Source organism: Hetaerina americana, unplaced genomic scaffold (genome assembly GCF_022747635.1).
Source record: "Hetaerina americana unplaced genomic scaffold, ioHetAmer1.1.p SCAF_7, whole genome shotgun sequence".
NCBI lineage: Eukaryota > Metazoa > Arthropoda > Insecta > Odonata > Calopterygidae > Hetaerina > Hetaerina americana.
The window spans coordinates 52598630-52618274 of NW_027287316.1; the positions used below are offsets into that span (position 1 = coordinate 52598630).

Sequence of the window (19645 nt, forward strand, 5' to 3'; positions counted from 1 at the left end):
TAAGTAGCTCAACTACTTCTTTGAAGTAGCGTGCACCGACTGCTTCTAGATTCTAACCCACACCTCGACCATTTTTCTCTAATATAAATCTGCCATGGAAGAGACCTATTCCTTTGATTTACGACAATGTTCCCGCAGCAATATGTCGTTGTCGCAAGAAATGGGAGCAAACAGGTCAGGCCGATGCGAACGTTCCTGGCGGAGATTTCGTAAATCAACTAGGATTCCGTTTACGCCTTTAGTGACACGAAGTTATATGGAGACGGGAGCCACTCTGATACCATTTCAGTGGAAAATTAAATGCACACAAAGGCTCGTAAATTTCACCTGAATTTCTACGAAAGCCAGGTTTTATTTCGGCATAGATAATACGCATCTCTAAAAGGTGCATTTAAAGGTGTTTTGTGCCTGAAGACTGTAGGGCGATAGTGGCTTCTTACCCACACCTATTTGAGGGCGACAAGCTCTAAGAAATGTCAGTAAGCTGTTCAAAAATGAACGTTGAATCATCTGTCAACATCATCATTAAAAATGAAGTGCATAAGATCTGAATTGCTATCTTGGAATCAAGGAGATAAATAGTGACAAAAACTATTTGCGACTAAACATTCAATTCTGTTTTATTGCTCACTTTATTTCTAAGCAACATTTTTATCAAAGGCCTGAAGAGATCATTATCGACTTGATTATTGAAGTATCAAACTTTGAAACTTACTCCACAATTCATTTTGCTACCCAAACTATTTTAATTTAAAAGTGCATAGAGTGGAGTCTGCGGTGCCTAGGTTGCAATAAAAATGTTAACACATAGCCTATGGACTATCGGCCCATCTGAACTCATATATTTACGAAAATGCATGACAAAATCTGGAAAGTGATTTTGGGAATATTAAGCTGTTTGCGGTTTTTATTAAGTAATCTACCGGTAGAGGAAGGTTTTGGATGGACACAACTACCAAATAAATATCTCCAAACAAAACACAACCCAGCATCCTACTTTACAACATGTCCCTCTTCATCTGTGTGTCCTTCCTTCCTCCCTTCATCTTATCCAGCATCTCTATCCTATTCCTGCCCTTTCTTTGTTTGCCTAACATTCTCTTATTCATTACAGTTTTCAACATCCCACTGCCAATAAATGTTTATCATCCATTTTTCCAGCCTGCTCATTATTTCTCCCAACAACCCCCTCTACTCCCCCACCATTTCTAGCACTTCCTCATTTGTTTTCCTTTCCATTTCAACTTCTCTATTCTTCTCTACACCCACAGGTCAAAAGCCTCCAATCTATGCCCATACTCCTGCTTGAGTGACCATGTTTCCCCGCCATACAAAACTATGCTCCATATCAAAGTTTCGACGAGCCCTTTCTTAACATCCTTACCCAACGTCCCTGTCATCAACTCCATCCTCCATGTGAAGGCCTCTTTGCCTAGCGCAATTCTTTTCCTTACATCGCTATTAATTTGATCATTTTGGTCCAAAACACTTCCGAGATACATCAGCAGTTCCAACTCCTCTATTTTTTGCCCTCCTATTTTAATGTTTAGCTTAGCCTTTTTCTTTCTGAAAAATCGGATAACCTTTATTTTATTTATATTGGTTCTCATCCCATACATCTCCGCGGGGGCAAATTCCTGCTACCTGCAACGTTCAACGTTGGGTCGCATTCCCTGCCTTTTAGAGACTCTTTGGGGGTAGAGTGTTTCGTGGTGCATTTTCATGTGGTGTTTCAATTTCTTGCTTGTTGTGTCCTGGCTTCCGTGTTGTAGGATGGCTTTCGTGCTGCATCATGGGGTGCAGTTTTTTAGTTGTTTTGCGGTATATGTGTTTGCATGAGTATTGGATGAAGGGATTTTTGCATGAGTGTGTGCGCTACTGTGGGTGTAATTTTCCGTGTTGTTTTTTTTTTTGGCATGTGGTATTTTTCCTTTTTACGGTTGGTGACCTAACACCCCCCGCCACACGCCCTTGCGGCGGCTTGCGGGGTATTATGTAGATGTAGATATATATCGCACTGAGTTTTCAATTCACTCTGAATACTTGCAACCTCTTGGTCAACTGACCAACTAGAGCTTGGTTATCAACAAACCTAACTGACTCCATGAATTCCCTGCCGACTTCCATTCCCACCTCCGGTTTTTCCCAGGCCTCTTTAATCATTTCCTCCATACATATATTGAAGAGAACCAGTGATGATGGACAACCCTGCCTTACACCTCTTCCTCACACTGCCCATCTGGACTCTCCGTTACCCTTTTACATCTGAGCAATATGACACATGTACAGGTTGTGGATTAGCCTCCTGTCTCTCCAATCTATTCATATTTTCTGCAGGATACTTATGAGTTTTTCCCAATTCACTCCATCCAATGCCTATTCAAAATCTACTAAACAAGCAAACATGTCCTGATTATAATCTATATTCCTCTCAATTAGTGATCTTATCACTGCAATGGCATCACGCGTGCCTCTCCCCTTCCTAAACCCGAACTGTTCATCACCTAAGTAATCATTTGCCCTTGTTTCTATCCTCTTATTCCTGAGAACAACTTTAGCTGCAAGGGAAATCAAACTTATAGTTCTGTAAGTGCGTTTAGTTTAACAAATTGAATACTAAATGTAAGCATTCATTTTTACCAACAAATGACTTCAACTTAAAACCATAATCCATCTAGGAGTGTACTATTTTGTACAGGAATAAAAAAGGAGTTAGGAACTTCCCAATTAATTTTCATGTAAAAATCTGTACCTTTTAATGCCAAGGAGTCCACCAGATCCATTCTTTTGTCCCATCCATCCAATTTCTGGAATTGCACAACACAAATATCATGGTATTCTGAATGAGGCTTATAAAAATGGGATAGAATATACACAGTTGAAATTTCATAAATTATCAACTCTTTCACCTTGAAATTAAAAGGGGTTAATAACGTGGAACAAACCTATCCAAATGAAGAATCAACAGCATTACAGCAGAAAGTAAAATCAGTTACTTGACCGACCAAGAAACTTGAGTCCAGGTTCCAGTGTTGGTTGTACTATTTCGTAACTCAGAAGGTCATTCAACACCTGAAATTCATTCCATCTGTGAATTGAATTAAAATCTTTTTCCAATATCTTTCCAATTCCATTACATTTCCTTTCCAATTTATTTGTTCACCATAATCATGATTTTACATTTTCCTACATATAATTCAAGTAATTCTAAAAACAGGTTCGATACCATTTACAGATTTTGAATTTTATTTAACAGTCAAAGGACAAATTGCAGATTATTTTGTTCCACGGGATTATTTTGAAAGTTTTCAGTAATCTTACAGAGGAAATAAATAATGAATATGCAATTCACGCAAAAAAGAAATATGAGTTTTAGAAGATCATATACAAGGTACGAGGGTCATCCGGAAAGTAGTACCCGTTCGTGCCGCATGAAGTGCTGACGACGCGAGTAGCCGCTGGACGAGGTCAGATAGCTTCAGTGGCTTGTCTGCCTTCTCTGAGCCAAGTTGCGTGACGCTAGCATTGCCTGTGTTGTTTCTGTGATTGTTTACAATGTTTAAAAAAATTGAGAACGCCGCCAGTTGTGAAGTGAGGGCAGTGATTAAATTCCTCAATGCAAGAAACGTTCGCCCATGTGATATTCATCGCCAATTAAAGGAGGTGTATGGAGACAATGTAATGGACGAGTCGTCTGTTCGGCGGTGGTGTCGCAACTTCAACATGGGGAGGGGGAACACACACGACGATGAGCGTTCGGAGAGACCGTCTGTCATTACAGACCAACTGGTGAGCTCAGTTGACGAATTCGTGAGGAACGATCACAATTGATGACATCTGTGAGCATTTTCCCAATGTTTCTCGAACAATTGTTCATGAAATTGTTAAACACCATCTGCATTATGCAAAAATTTGTGCAAGATGTGTCCCTCGCGTATCTCAATGAGCTGGCGGCGAAGGACTATGCAGCAGGAATACAGAAACTTGTCACACGTTATGACAAATGCCTTAATTTGCTTGGAGATTATGTTGAGAAGTAGTTTAAAGTATCCTCTTTCAAATAAAATTTTTTATGTTTGTTAATATTTACTTTTGTGTCTTTATTTCACGAACGGGTACTACTTTCCGGATGACCCTCGTATTTTTATTGGCTTCAAAAATTGTTCACTGAGCCAAAAAATTGGAGGCTTTTGAGATATGGTTCGATAATAATAGAAAAAATATAATGGATGAAAAGGAAAACAAATGAAATTCTTGGAGGAGGAGGAGAATGTTGGATGGAGTAATTTGAAGACAGGAAAAGTGGACGCACTGCCTACTGAGTAACAATGGAGTTTTTTTTGAGAGATGGTTGAGGCGGATAGTTTGGGGAAATCCATTTGTAAACCATGTGAACCAAAGAATCAAAGACTTTGTAAATCCACAGGAAAGAATTTATTGTGTTGACTAGTTTTGCTACACTGTAGCAGTAACATGTAATTTTGCAATGCGAAACTAGTCATCACAATAAATCCTTTCCCGTGGAAACGCTAACTCTATGATTCTTTCTTCATGCTTTAACAATAAGTGTGGAAGACTGTGACAAGAGGTATCATCTGTTCCCTGGGTAGGTGATAGGAGGGAAGGAAAAAATGATCCATGATGTGCAGAATTAAGGTAGAAAGTGGGTAGAGTTTAAAAAATTTTTATTGTAATGGTTTCATGGCCTTAATGATCACCTTGGACAGGGCTTACAAGAGTAGCAGTTCTCAGTTCCTAAGTTCATCAAAATCCTTCTTCCACCAGGATACTACCCTAAATAATAACACTTTCCTATCCCACTACCCCTCAATATTTTTTCCATCCATTAGTATTTAATTTTCATTTTCCGTACATCAACTTCAACTTGAGCTCAAAACTCTATAATGCTTTTTTGCTTGTATTCCTATTTGAGAAAATAATTTTTTCTACCGCTCTCCAAAACCACACATAAAACTCTCCACTGTATGCTCTATCTTTAGCACCAAAAGTCCTGAATCATGAACGTTATTCTCTATATTTAATTCATGACCAATATTTTTTTCCACCACTTATCTCAGTTCTCGGGCTGGTTCCAGCCATTTTGTTACTCGACTTTTGCTAACACAGTTTCCATTTTCATTCGAATTATCACACCATGGCCTAAGAAATATTACTTAGTGCATATAATAATTTACCAGCAAAACACTAATACACTTCACAGTCATCTGTGCTAAATTGAAGTGGATAGATCATCTACCTACCCATGTATTATTCTCTGGAGTTCTCTTAAATATTTTGGGCAAACAATAAAATCTCCCACCCATCATAGATTGTATCAGAAGAAAATTTGTATGTTTCTGAATAAATGCTACCAATATAAATGTAACCTCCAGGTTCATCTAATACATCATGGGAATATGTTTTAATCAGTATTTACCTAAATACTAAGGTAGAACACTCCCACCAATCAATTCGCCAATACCATACTATTTGCTTAATGAAGATTTATCCAAAGACCATAACCATTTGTGAACTATGGTCATAGCATTGAGGGGCCTGATATATAATTTGATCCCAGAAATATATTTATCCATGAAATTTCAGGTGAAACAAACCTATTAACTGTCAGGATGCTACTCAGAATGTCATGTATTGGTCCAAAACTACACATACATGCATTATCCAGAAACCTCTTAGCTCAAATTACTTCCACTGGCTAAATGACAAAACACTCAATTATCTAAAAGTGTATATAAATATCATTACATGATTTTAAGTAGATGGTAACTAGAACCCATACCATGACTAAATACCTATGGTCAATGCAACACTTTCAGAGTTTAAAAATCATTCTCCTTGACCGGGATTTGAACCCGGATCCCTCAATGTCCGATCGACTGCTTTAGCCAGTTAAGCTTTCAAGGCGTCCTCTCAAACTCTGAAATTTTGGGGCTTTGAAGGAACAAGATGTTGTGACGAAATACCGTACATACAATGCCATAGGCATTCATAGTCGTGCGCGACATGCCACAGTCCACAAGGTTAAAGATGCCTATGGTCAATTTGCCTTTGTTAGCCATGATTCAAAAATAATAAAGGCAAAGGTCTCTTGGCACAAGCCTAAGACACTAAGAGCTAGGATGTTTGGAAAGTCTTCATACGGACATAATTGCCACTAGATTTTGGAGACATTGTCTATGAAAATGAAGTTTTATACAAATTTCAAAATCAACAGCGACTTGGAAAATAAGTCATCATTTATGGTTTAAAAAATTGGGTCAATATAGAAACTATTATACATTAGCTATATGAGTCAGATCACTAAGGTGGAATTGTTCCCTAGATAACTAAAAGCAGTCACTTTAATTCAAAAAAATATTCCCACAGATTATTACCCAAAAATGAGTGAAGGGGCATTGCAAGAAAAAATACTACAATGGTTTTGAAAATTTTCAGAGGGATGGACAATCTTTACAAGATGGCTAGAGATTTTCAGCTGGTAAAACAGAAAAATATATTATTTACTACATATGATAATTAATGAAAACTATTATTGGAGCTAAAAGTGACTCAGGGAAAATTAAAATATGGGAGAATTCCATTGAAAATATCATAGTATGTGTACTATACCTAAATATAGAAATGGCATTGGACTCAGGCAAGTCCTGCCCGGGTATAAATATATATTAAATAGCAAGATGAAAAATGACATCAAAATAGAAAGTAAAAGAGACAGTAGGAACACAAAGTATGTAATCTAGCAGAACCACTGATGGGTAACGTGAAAAATTAATTAAGATTGAGGTCAGGCTTATTTAAACAATTATTGAGAAAGTCCATCTAAGATTAAAAGAGGCCAATTTCAATCTACATCCCAATAATGAGTAAATCAACAAAATGTAAGCACCTTAAGGCCATAAGCATAATATTATAATTGGCATTTTTAGTTTTAGGATATTAATTTTGAAAAACTAAAGAAAGCAACACAACTCTTTCTGGGTGAAGAATAGTTTTGGTTTTGGAAAGAGAGGTGAATAATAAGTTAATACCAATAAAGAGATCATTAATAGCTCAACAAAAAAGAATGAAAAATTTAAGTACAAACTTACTCATTAATACATAAGTGGAGTGGGTGAACAGGATACTTTCAATATCTCTATGTATATAGTTGAGGATGAAGGGCAGAGGAAAAAGAATTGGGATGGGAAGTGTAGAATCATGGGAATAAGTCAGGATCATTAAATATTTTTTGAAACGTATATGGCAAAAAAAGAGTAAACTAAAGAAAAAAGCTAAATATCGGTATTCTTTGGAAGGAAACTGATTCAGCTATCAAATATATTGAGAAGTAGAATTTTCTTCTATGATAATTTAAAAAAAATTCAGTCTTGACATTATAGCTGTAGGCGTCAGTAGTCAGAAGTATCAAATGAAACATCTTAAGCAAATAAATTAAATATGAACAGAAAATCAATGGAAATATTAAAATAAAGAAAATCTAATTTTTACTAAGAGAGCAGGAAATAGAGAAGATTAAACTGCACGCAGTGGCTGTTAAGTGAATAGAAAAAGAAAAGATTAACAGGGAATCTTTGCTTTTCATTTAATTTTAAATCCCTCACATTTAAAACTATTCAATTGTCATGAGTGAAATTACCAAGTTTTCTGGGCACAAGTATGGTCTAATCTGATTAAATTCCAGGACCAACTTCTAAATAATATCTAAAGTAGAAATTAATAATTGCATTTACATTAATAGTATGTTTCTGGAGGAGACAAAGAAGAAAAAATATCATTTTTAAGGATTTCTGTAATGGATAGGTTCCCCAAAGTCAAGGTTGAAACCAAGAAGTTTACAATTTTTGGGGCTTAAACTATCCTAAACACAGAAGGTACAGTAATATGAAGTTACTAAATGATAACATAAAATAGCTTAACATAGCTATCCCTTCCCATGGACTAAAACCTTGACATGTGAGAAGAGCTGATGCATTTTGATCCCTAGATATGTGCTGGCGAGATCAATAATAATTGCTCCTGGCCACCCATACCAGATGAGTTGACAGGTTGGAGCCAAACTAAAGGTAGTCCCTCCACTATCTAGAATAGGACCTTGGAACATAAGGATGATGTTGAGGGCACGGAAATTAGAAAATATACAAAGGCAATGTAGAGAGGAAGTATACTCGATATTTTAGGATTATTATTATAAGGTAATCTACTGGTAAAATGGTAGGTTTTTGGATGGACACAACTACCAAATGAATATTTTGACTCCTTACAAAACACAAAATCCAGCAACCTAGTCTACATCAGGTTCCTCTTCCTCTCCGAGTACTTCCTTCCTCCCTTCATCCTGTCCAACATCCCTATTCCGTTCCTCCCTTTCATCCTTTGCCTAACATTCTCCCCTCTATTACAGTCTTCAACATCCCACTGCTGATCAATTCGCCCTTCATCCATTTTTCCTGCCTCCATAGGGTGTCTCCCAACAAACCCCTCTACTCCTCCACCATACCTAGGACTTCCTCATTTGTTTACTTATAGTCTATATCACCTTCTCCATCCTGCTCCACACCCACATTTCAAAAGCCTCCAATCTAGTTCTATCGCCCTGCTTCAGTGACTACGAGGGTCATCCGGAAAGTAGTACCCGTTCGTGAAATAAAGACACAAAAGTAAATATTAACAAACATAAAAAATTTTATTTGAAAGAGGATACTTTAAACTACTTCTCAACATAATCTCCAAGCAAATTAAGGCATTTGTCATAACGTGTGACAAGTTTCTGTATTCCTGCTGCATAGTCCTTCGCCGCCAGCTCATTGAGATACGCGAGGGACCCATCTTGCACAAATTTTTGCATAATGCAGATGGTGTTTAACAATTTCATGAACAATTGTTCGAGAAACATTGGGAAAATGCTCACAGATGTCATCAATTGTGATCGTTCCTCACGAATTCGTCAACTGAGCTCACCAGTTGGTCTGTAATGACAGACGGTCTCTCCGAACGCTCATCGTCGTGTGTGTTCCCCCTCCCCATGTTGAAGTTGCGACACCACCGCCGAACAGACGACTCGTCCATTACATTGTCTCCATACACCTCCTTTAATTGGCGATGAATATCACATGGGCGAACGTGTCTTGCATTGAGGAATTTAATCACTGCCCTCACTTCACAACTGGCGGCGTTCTCAATTTTTTTAAACATTGTAAACAATCACAGAAACAACAAAGGCAATGCTAGCGTCACGCAACTTGGCTCAGAGAAGGCAGACAAGCCACTGAAGCTATCTGACCTCGTCCAGCGGCTACTCGCGTCGTCAGCACTTCATGCGGCACGAACGGGTACTACTTTCCGGATGACCCTCGTATGTCACTTATTACCTATTTGGTGTCTAGTACCTAATTTCCACATCAAAGTTTTGACGAGTCTTTTCTTAACATCATTACTCAACATCCCTGTCATTGACTCCCTCCTCCTTGTGAAAGCTTCTTCGCCTAGTGCATTTCTTCTCCTTATGTCCTTACTAATTTGATCATGTGGGTCAAAAACACTTCCGAGATACATAAACTGTTCCACCAGCTCTATTTTTTGCCCAATTATTTAAATGTTTAGCTTAGCCTTTATCTCTCTGGGAAATTGCATAACCATTGTTTTATTAATATTGATTCACTTCCCGTATCTATCGCACAGAATTTCCAATTCACTCAGCAGTGCTTGCAACCCCTTGGCTGACTGACAAACTAAAGCTTGGTCATCAGCAAACATAACTGATTTTATGAATTCCCCTCCAACTTTCATTTCTAAATCCAGTTCTTCCCATGCCTCTTTAATCATTTCCTCAATGTATAGGTTGAACAGCAACCATGATAATGAGCTACCCTGCCTTACACCTCTTCCTAACACTGCCCATCCGGACTTCTCGTTCCCCACTCGCACCTGAGCTGTCTGAGACATTTAAAGGTTGTAGATTAGCCTCCTGTCCCTCCAATCTATTCCTATTTTCTTCAACATACTCATTAGTTTTTCCCAATTCACTCTATCAAACGCTTTTTCGAAATCTACGAAACAGGCAAATACGTCCTGATTGTATTCTATATTTCTATCGATTAGTGATCTCATAACTGCAATGGCATCACACGTACCTTCACCCTTCTTAAACACAAGCTAATCATCCCCTATAACCTTCGACCTATCTGGAATGGGTGACCCTATCTGGAGCAATTATCATTACTCCCGCCAGCACAGCTCTAGGGGTCATCGGAACGCACAATCCCTTCCACCATGTCAAGGTTGCAGTCCATGGGAGAGATTTTAGGATTGTGTGAGGTACAATGAAAAGATTAGCATGGGTTACTGGAGTAAAAATTATAGAGTAATATATAGTGGAGGGGAAGAGAGCAAGCAAGGGGTGGTCATGGTATTGAATAAAGGTAGGAAGAGGCATAGTAAACATAGAGCAGACAAGTGATAGAATACAATTAGTAGTGGTAAGAGATGGACTAAAAACTTAGTCACAATTTAGAACAACATGTCAACAAGTAGCCATAGGGACAAGTAATATATTCATACAAGGTATACAATTAAATAGAGAAAATAATTGTGAGTCTCCTTGGGAGAAAAAATAAACAGTGTAATGCAGTGGTGGGCAAAGCAAGAAATGAGAGTGTGGTGGAGTATTACAGTTTAGAAACAAGGAATATCCTCAGGGAGGAAGCAATATAGTTCAGCAGGACATAAGGTTTAATCATAATCAAAATGTGCTTAAAAAACTACATTATGCTGAGGCAACATAAAGAATATCCGAGAAATCAGAGAAATAGCAATTAGATTACTTGCATATTTTAGTTTGGCACATATTTTGGAGCAACCAGACAGATTTACAGTTCCCAGGAAGGGATGTGGATTCAGATCATAATTTAGTACTAACGAAGTGTAACGTTAGATTGAAGGGGATGAAAAGGAAGACAGATGATGAAATAGTATGTCGAAATATTAGCCAAAATGAAATTTCATGAGCACCATGCGGTAGTAAAAAAAATTGAGTGAGGACAAGGAGACAGCTACAATAGAAGAAAGATGGCAACATATCAAAAGCTTCAAACAAAAATATATGAGCAGTTAATATGAAAAGGACAAGGAAATGGAAATAGGTTACAGACAAGATAATTAGGAAGATAGAAAAGGGAAGGATATGAAATAATGTAAATATGGAGTTATGAAGAGGTAAGGGATAAAAAATAAACAGGGCTATACAGGCGGAAACTAATAGGAAGTAAGTGCAGTGTGAGGAAATGGAGAATTCCCAAATGAAGGGATAAATAAATGATCCATACAGAAAAATGAAAACATCATCAGGAAGTAAGAAGAAAAAAACAATGCCCACTATTAGAGAATGCCAGGAAAAATTAATCAAACCAAGAAATTTTCACAAGAGATGGGAAGAAAACATAGATAATCTATAAGGTAAAGATATTAGGCCAGCATGCTCAGACAGTTAAAGAGTATGTGACAAAGTTGAGGTCAGATTTGTTCCAGTCATACTTAATGATGAGATAGAAAAGTCTTACTGGGAACTGAAATCAAATAAGACTTTGGTGGTAGACAACATCCCACTTAGATTAGAGGCATGTGTAGATTGGAAGGATGGGAGACTTATACACAACCTGTACAAATCACAGACTGCTCAGGTTCAAGTGGTGGATGTGGTCAGAATGGGCAGTGTTCAGAGGAGGAGTGAGACAGGGGCATCCATTATCACACAGGCATTTCAATATCATATATATGAAGGGCATTTTAAAATAAGCATGAGAAAAACTGAAGATTGGCATTAAATTCTGCTGGGAATTCATAAAATCAGTTAAGTTTATGGATTATCAAGCTCTAGATGGACAGTCAATCAAGGGGTTACAATCATTGCTCCGTACATTAGAAAATCAGTATGATGGGTATGGTTGAAGATCAATGCGAACAGAACAACGATTATGAGGTTTTTTTAGGAGGAAGTTAAAAGTTAAAATTGGAGAGCAAAAACTAGAGCAAGTTTACCTAACTTGGAAATGTTTTGGACCAAGACGGTCAAAGTAGTCTGCACATCGAAATAAGAATTAATTTAGGCAAAGAAGCTTTCACAAGAGGGAGGGATTTGATGAAAGGGCTTTTAAATAGAGATGTTAAGAAAAGTAATTAAAACTTTGACGTGAAGGGTGTCTTTGTACCATATGGAAACTTAATCCTTGAAGTGAGATGAGAGGCAGAGATTTAAGGATTCTGAAATGTTTGGATGTGGAGAAGGTTGGGAAAGGTAAAATAGACACACAGGGAAACAAACAAAGAAGTATGAGTCATGGCGAGAAAGGAGAGAGGAATGTTGAGAGAGATCCAAAGGAGGCAGGAATGGTGGATTAATGGAATTTTGATCATTAGATCGGCGATGAATGTTGAAGACTGTGATAGAGGTGAGAAAGTTAGGGGGAGAAAATGGATAGGCATGCTGGATGGAATTAAGGGTGTCAGATATTATGCAGAACTGATGAACAGTTCAATGTAGTTGGGGCTGTCAGGTAGTGCTTCGTTGGATGATGCTAAGAAGTGTAGCGATGATCAGTCTGTATCCATTCAAAAGCTACCTTTAATGGTAGACTACCAGTAATAAAGGCATGGCAGCTAATGCGGCTACTTTTACTATTGTATCAGTTCTACAATATTGATTAAATTATAAAATAGAGTAAAATAGCTGTCAGATCTGTTAGGTACCCTCTAATATACAAGTATTATATATTTACGGAGAATATTAGCATAAAAGCTAGATCAGGGTGAGCAGTTCTTGTGAATTTTTGAGTAAAGGGGTAAAGTAGTGGGGGCATCAGCAGAATTGCATTACTGGAAGAAGCATTTGCAAGGAGAAAAGAAAATATGACAGGTACACAAAGCATGTACATGAAAGACTATTAAAGGCTATAATATGCAGAATAGTAGTAAAAGGCATGAAACATGGTCTTTGAGGGACAAGGATGAGCATATATTGAAGGCTTTTGAGATATTCCTGAAGTATAATTAACATAAATAAGTAGAACTGTAAATTAAAATTATATTAACTTGACTTGAAATTCCTGCTCTTAACTTTTTGTATTAATTAATGTGTAAAATAAGTAGTAAGCAGTAGATTTTGTCGATATGATCACTTACACAGATTGAGAAAATGATGGTTGGTAAAAGTTCACCGCGCAATGAATATTGATACACATGTCTACCTTTTTTCTTAGTGTCACAAATCAAGTTGTTGGGGAGAAAATAAGATTAAAACACCACATCTTATACACGCATCTAAATCAGTAGCATTCTTTCCATGTACAATGACGGTTCAACAATAACAATAAACAGTAACCCACTGCTTATGCTAAAAAAACAACAAGAAAACCTTAAATGTTTGCATCCATTTGTCACATGAGGTATTCCAGACAAGATGGGAAGAGACTTTTGATTCAACAACAACCATTGAGAAATAGAGTTTAGCATGATCAGCTACAACTGTTTGTCACAATTAGGCCACTGATATCACTACTGAGGTCTATAGTATGCCATAAATGGTTTGTATTGGATAAATAAGCATAAAAACTTGCTACCAGATCCACAACTTTGCAACTTTCACCACTTTAAATAGTGCTGCACATATTCTTGAACCATGGGAATATGTAAGCAGCACTCTCATATGCCTGCAAATTGCACATTACAACAAATTGGCAGCAATAAAAGTTGATATGTCCATTATGAATATTGAATCCACTGGAATATTCAGACAAGTTAGATTTCATGACTGTGAAGGTTCAAAAAGTCTATTCATACTGCTGTCTTTGAAATATAAGCTGTAGTCATGTTGATAAACCACGACATTACTTCCACCTCTTTAAAAGGAATACATGAAAAAGCATTCCAATTATTACAACAGTCAAGATCATTAAAACGTTCCACAAAAATTGACTGCCATGCGATCCTCATGAAATAATGGAATTTCGCCTATAAAACTCATACACATAGTGGATAAGAGGAAGGCAGTCATCATAGTTTAGTGGATAGAGTGTTTTTTTATTGACTAAAGGGCCAGGTTTGATTCTGAATCACACCTTTGGGCACCTCGAGCTTCACCCAAGCTGTGTGTGATATTTAAAGAGCCTGGCAATCCTGGGAAACCACAGATAGCACAGAGAAATGAACTATATCCTGATCTGTGAATTTTATATGCCATTGGAATTAGTATTAGGTAAGCCCTACATATATCAATCTAAACTTTTGGTTTGATACTGTGGTTGGCATAGCTTTTTACAAAAAAAGGCAACCAAATCAAATTAGCAATATTGCTCGCTCCAAGAGTGTCTGGAGACAGTGCCATTCATGCTCATGGGATAGCATAAGGGGTAAAATGGGACCACATGCACCCTTAGCCAAAATGTGTGAATGCTATAGATCAACAACACATATACAGGTGCAAGATGTTTCGCATCCTTTCTCCCAATACTCCCATGGCATTAGCTATCTCACTCACCTTCACTCGTTCATCGTCCAACATGGTATTATGCACCTTTTCGATGGTTTCCGGTATGGTGGCAATTTTTGGCTGTCCTTCATGTGGGTCATCCTTGAGGGGTTTGTGACAACATTTAAATTCAGCTGCCCACATTTTAAAAGTTGATATTGAAGGAGCAGAGTCTCCACGCACTTTGGTCAACTTTGGATAAATTTCCTCAATCCATCCAAAATGTAAAATTTCATGACCACACAAAATTCAAGTTATCCCATTTTGACAAATAACATGAAAGACGTCTACTGCAACTATATATGTAAAAAAAACTATAGGAAAGAACCAGTTGACACTTGTCTTACAAACTATTGACACGTGCACCCAGGCAGGATTCATAAATTTTCGCTGATTGGAACGCCACCTCTGTCAGGCCGAGAACTTATCACCTTATCCTTGTGTCATAACATGGAGAGGAATAGCTAAAGATAATTCTTTCAGCTGAGTTTAAGTAATCCATCTCACCATACTATTTTCTTCAAGTCTCATTGTTAACTTTATAAGATTCAAAATAGATGTAATCAAAAAGTATGTAGAAATATTCATTCACATGGAAATAGATGTAAGGAAATAGGATACGAATACATATAAAAGACGAACACAGGAGAGGTGGGGAGGGAGAATTGAGCAGATAACAAGTACAAAAATATTCCTTTTGGATTGCCGATGCTCTTTTTAATGTGTTCCTATCCCTTTTCCTTATGTCTATTTCCAAGTGAATGAATATTTATTCGCCATATGGCAGGTTTTTATGATTGAATGTGTATATAAATGTGTGTGTGTGTGTGTGTATATATATATATATAAATATATATATATATATATATATATATATATATATATATATATATATATATATATATATATATATATATATATATTTATACATCTATATATATCTTGATATACTTCTACATCTTCAGAGGAAGACGGATTGTTTCCGTCGAAATATCAAGAAAATACGTGTGAGTGTTCTCTTTTTTTGTGTTTCTATATTGTGTGTTACTGTGTATTGTACTATTGGGCACTTCCGTGTTACGTCTACGAAAGCATATATATACATATATGCACACACACACACACACACACGCATATATAAAACATTTAGACAGCACAATAGAATACAAAAATAAAATAATTAATAGATAACACGTAAAGGGATACTAATACAATCGAAAGTTTGAGCTTTCAACTTTCTCTGAGGTCTGTCTATCTGACAGTCTGATATATACATGCATATGGACTACCTAATCAATTTATGGCAAAAGACTTCTTGGTAATCTAGAAGGCTGAATGCAAGACTAATGCTTTTTCTGATATCCTTTTACCATTGGATTATCAAACCTTAAATATATTGAAGGATCTCAACGGTAAGTAAATTTCACACACTCTCAGAAGACAAATAAATCAATGTCGCAAAATATTAGGTACAACTTTCAACCATGTGGTAGCTGCTGAGACAACTCTCGCTAACTCAAAAGAATAGTATTGACAGGAGAGAGATATATTTTTCTGTCATAACGCAGACAATATGCGATACAATAGTACCAGAATTGTTGCACAAAAGGGACACAACAAAATCATTAAATAAATTCCACAAATGTGCAAAATATAGTAACTGGCCTTTTTCCTAGAGACAAAAAATAAACTTACTGCTTTTCTTTTATCCTCTGCTGACACAGCACTATGTGATCTATGCCGGAACATGTCCATAACCTTGGAGACGGCACCCTTGGAACTTTCGGACCCAGCTCTTGGTCTAATAGCAGGACCTGGTACGGAATCAGAGGCCCCATGGTGGTGGTGGTGGTGGTGGTGATAGTGTGAGGAAGGTGAAGATGAGGACGACTGGTGTGAATCTGAGCTGGCAGAAGGACGGCCACTCCCACTTCCACTTGGAGATGAGGACATAAGGGAGTGCTGTAAGAATGTTTATAAAGGAATACTCAATCAGTGTGCCTTATTCAACATGAATTTTTAGATTTTCATTCTTAAAGAAATTTTGACACAAAGTTTTCACCTTGAGAAATATACCTAGGTAAAAGAAAGGGAATACATTATTATTTTTTAAATATTTGTCCTGATTTTTTACTTTTACCAACATGACCCAATGACTTTCCTTGTTATCACTCACTTTTGTTTATTTTGTAATAATTGTGTGGATTTCTTCTCATGAAATAAAGCAAATAATTAATTTTTGATTGAATTTGGATTGCTACCTGCATCATGTACACTCTCTAAGCAGAGTTTAAGAGAAACTCTTTGAAATAATTAACAGATATATGCATAGTAAATACTCCTTATCTATCCACCATACTGAAAGCAGTTCTGTGCTTGAAAGTTTGATTATTAAATATCATATATTATATATTTAGAAATATTATTAATATTATACTTATAGGTATTTTTCAGCATCAAGATAGATGATAATAATATCATCAGTTACCAAGTAAAATGATTTATATTAGTCAATTTGTAGGTAAAACATATATATTATATATATATATATAAAAGTAAATAAATATTTTTCACCTTTTTACTTTAAGAATAGTTTGTCTTATGAATGCCCATAATCTTAATCCAATTAATAATTATTTATAAAGACTAAAAATTAACAAGGAACAAAAGCACTTGAAGTTTTGTGCCAACAAAAATACGAAGGAGATGCATTAAAATAAAAGGCACTCCTTTAGACCTATCAAGATATAATTGCTTCTAAGCTCTACCTTTGTAAGTTAGTGTAGTTTCTCTTATTAATTAATAAAATTTATATTTTGTATTCATCATGGATGTCATTCCAGCCTCTAAGAATATTGAAATAAGCTTGAGGCTAAATGTAATATGAAAAATTGGTGAACAACAAAGCATTTCTAATACAAACAAAAAAATTGCCAAGATTTTAGAATAACATTGTTTGGTGGAGCCTAACAAATTTGGTACATTTGAAATGATAAGTCATACCACAGTGACTTCAGATATCATCAACTGAAATTCACTGTAAGCCACAAGTGTGGCTGTAGTGCAATGAAAAATATTTGCACTCCTAAAAATTTTTCCCTGATGGTAAATAGTTTGAAAGATTACATCAGATTACATAGTAAATAATTTTCATGAGTGATCAAAAACTGATCAAACACAATTGTAATTCTGGATCATTCTTTCTTTTTAATTTGGTTAGCCTAGGCATTATACTATGGCTATGGCATTATATTTAGGGCTGTAGGGCTATTTGTTCAGGTTTATCATGGTAAAATAGTGAGCCATAGGTATCATCAAGCACAACTATCCAACAAGTTCTCTGAGTTCAATCCTCAATTATTTAATTTTACTGGAATTTAGCGTTATAACAGCATGTAGGTTAATAGCTCTGAATATGTCACTTACTAACGCAAAACAGTTTTTAGGAAATTGTTCCACATTGATATTGATGGGCTGTCCGGTGGTACACTGTTATTCTTCAAATTTAATTTATCTCTCAAATTTAATTTTATCTCCTTTTAAAAAATTCCTCAATAACTATAAAAGTATAGCAATCAGTATTTTAAATACCTTTCTGTTTGACTTTATTTGGAATAAATCGATGCCTCCAAATAATATTTCCAGGTAGATAGCATATATTATTTGCTTCAAGCCATGTAACAAGCAAACATCCCGATATTTTGCCTAATACACTTTTAACTATGACAAAAATGACATAATGGTGCAAAATGTGAGGTATATTAGAGCAATTGCTTGCTCTAGCTGGAATGTTAACACATGACCCTTGAGATACTTTTTGAGCTACCTAAACATAATTTATAGAACCTTGTTTTTGGCTTCTTTCTAACAAAAATAGGAGCCAATGGTGTATTTTGAGTAAGTGTTAGCTTTTCACTTGCAATACTTACGTGCATGGCATTCTTCATGCTCGCAATGAGTGTTGGCCTTTTGGAACGGGATGCATCAGACTTTGAGCGTGGTCGAAAGGCATCGAGAATAGCTGCGGCTGGCTTGCTGCGAGATGGTGAGGAGGCCGTGGAAGAGGATGAAGATACTACACTGTGCGGATGTGCACTGCTACCAGTGTTGTGCAGAATGTCATCACCTGATCTCCGTCTCTGCCTGGAGTCTGAGGAGGCACTGCTGTCTTTCCCATGGTGTCCAGATGATGGATGCAAATGTGTGCCTCGAGATATGCTCCAAGTTCCTACAGGAAATACAATGAAAATAAGTATAATTTAAGCCCATGTTCACCAACTTTCACATCTAATTGAACAAAATGAGATTCTATATTAGCTTTGGATGTGAGTACAATATTGACCACTGGAAAAATCATTCTGCAAATTGTGAAATCACTCTGGTATCATCACTACATAAGGAAAGAAATCCAAAGAGAATTTTATGTTAAATGCAATATAGGCTGATTCATACATGAATAAGCATTTAACAAGGTTGTATGAATGGTTTAATCAGGCTTATTGGACTGGACCAGGATTAATATGTAATTTTCAAACAAAAATATTTTAACAGCAAACAAGTTATACTACACTTCAATGACTTCATTTTATTTTATGGACAGATAAAGATTTTAAGCTACTCTTTCCAAGAATATTTGCAGAAATATCTCTCTATATTTCATTTATGTGATATGACCAGTTGAGGACACAGTAGCAAGTCATCAGGTTGGAGAGGCTGAATCCTGAATATCTTTGTCTTTAAAAGGCATAACTACCGTTAGATCTAACATGAATAATAAGTGAAAGGAAGAGGAGAGAGCTCTCCAGTTAGTTCCCCATGGATTTGCCTCAGAAGCACACATTGCATAATGAAGTAGGAAAGATGTTTGGAGAGCTGCCAAGTCTGTTTTTACCCCTTAGAAAGCCCAAGTGTGTTTTTTCATGGCCTACAAAGACATTGCATTACAACATACTCGGACATCCACAATGACTAGATAATTTAAAATTTCAGGAGCAGAAAAAACAATCTCTGATTGGGAATTCTGGAATTAATGGAGAGCTGTCACACTGAAGCCAGACTGTTTATAGTTGAATAATTTGGCCCAATAGGTTTGGCTATTTCAATGGA

At 36.5% G+C, this 19645-nt stretch overlaps 1 protein-coding gene across 7 annotated transcripts in view; it reads right to left on the reverse strand.

Moving 5' to 3' along the window:
- SNF4Agamma (SNF4/AMP-activated protein kinase gamma subunit) overlaps positions 1–19645 on the reverse strand; it is a 426140-nt gene that overhangs the window by 179147 nt on the left and 227348 nt on the right. For all 7 annotated transcript variants that reach the window (XM_071595645.1, XM_071595647.1, XM_071595648.1 and 4 more), the window contains 2 exons: positions 18469–18767; positions 16235–16501 (listed from right to left, as the gene is read on the reverse strand). In XM_071595645.1, coding sequence (XP_071451746.1) covers positions 16235–16501; positions 18469–18767 — 566 coding nt within the window. The remainder of the gene's footprint in view (positions 1–16234; positions 16502–18468; positions 18768–19645) is intronic.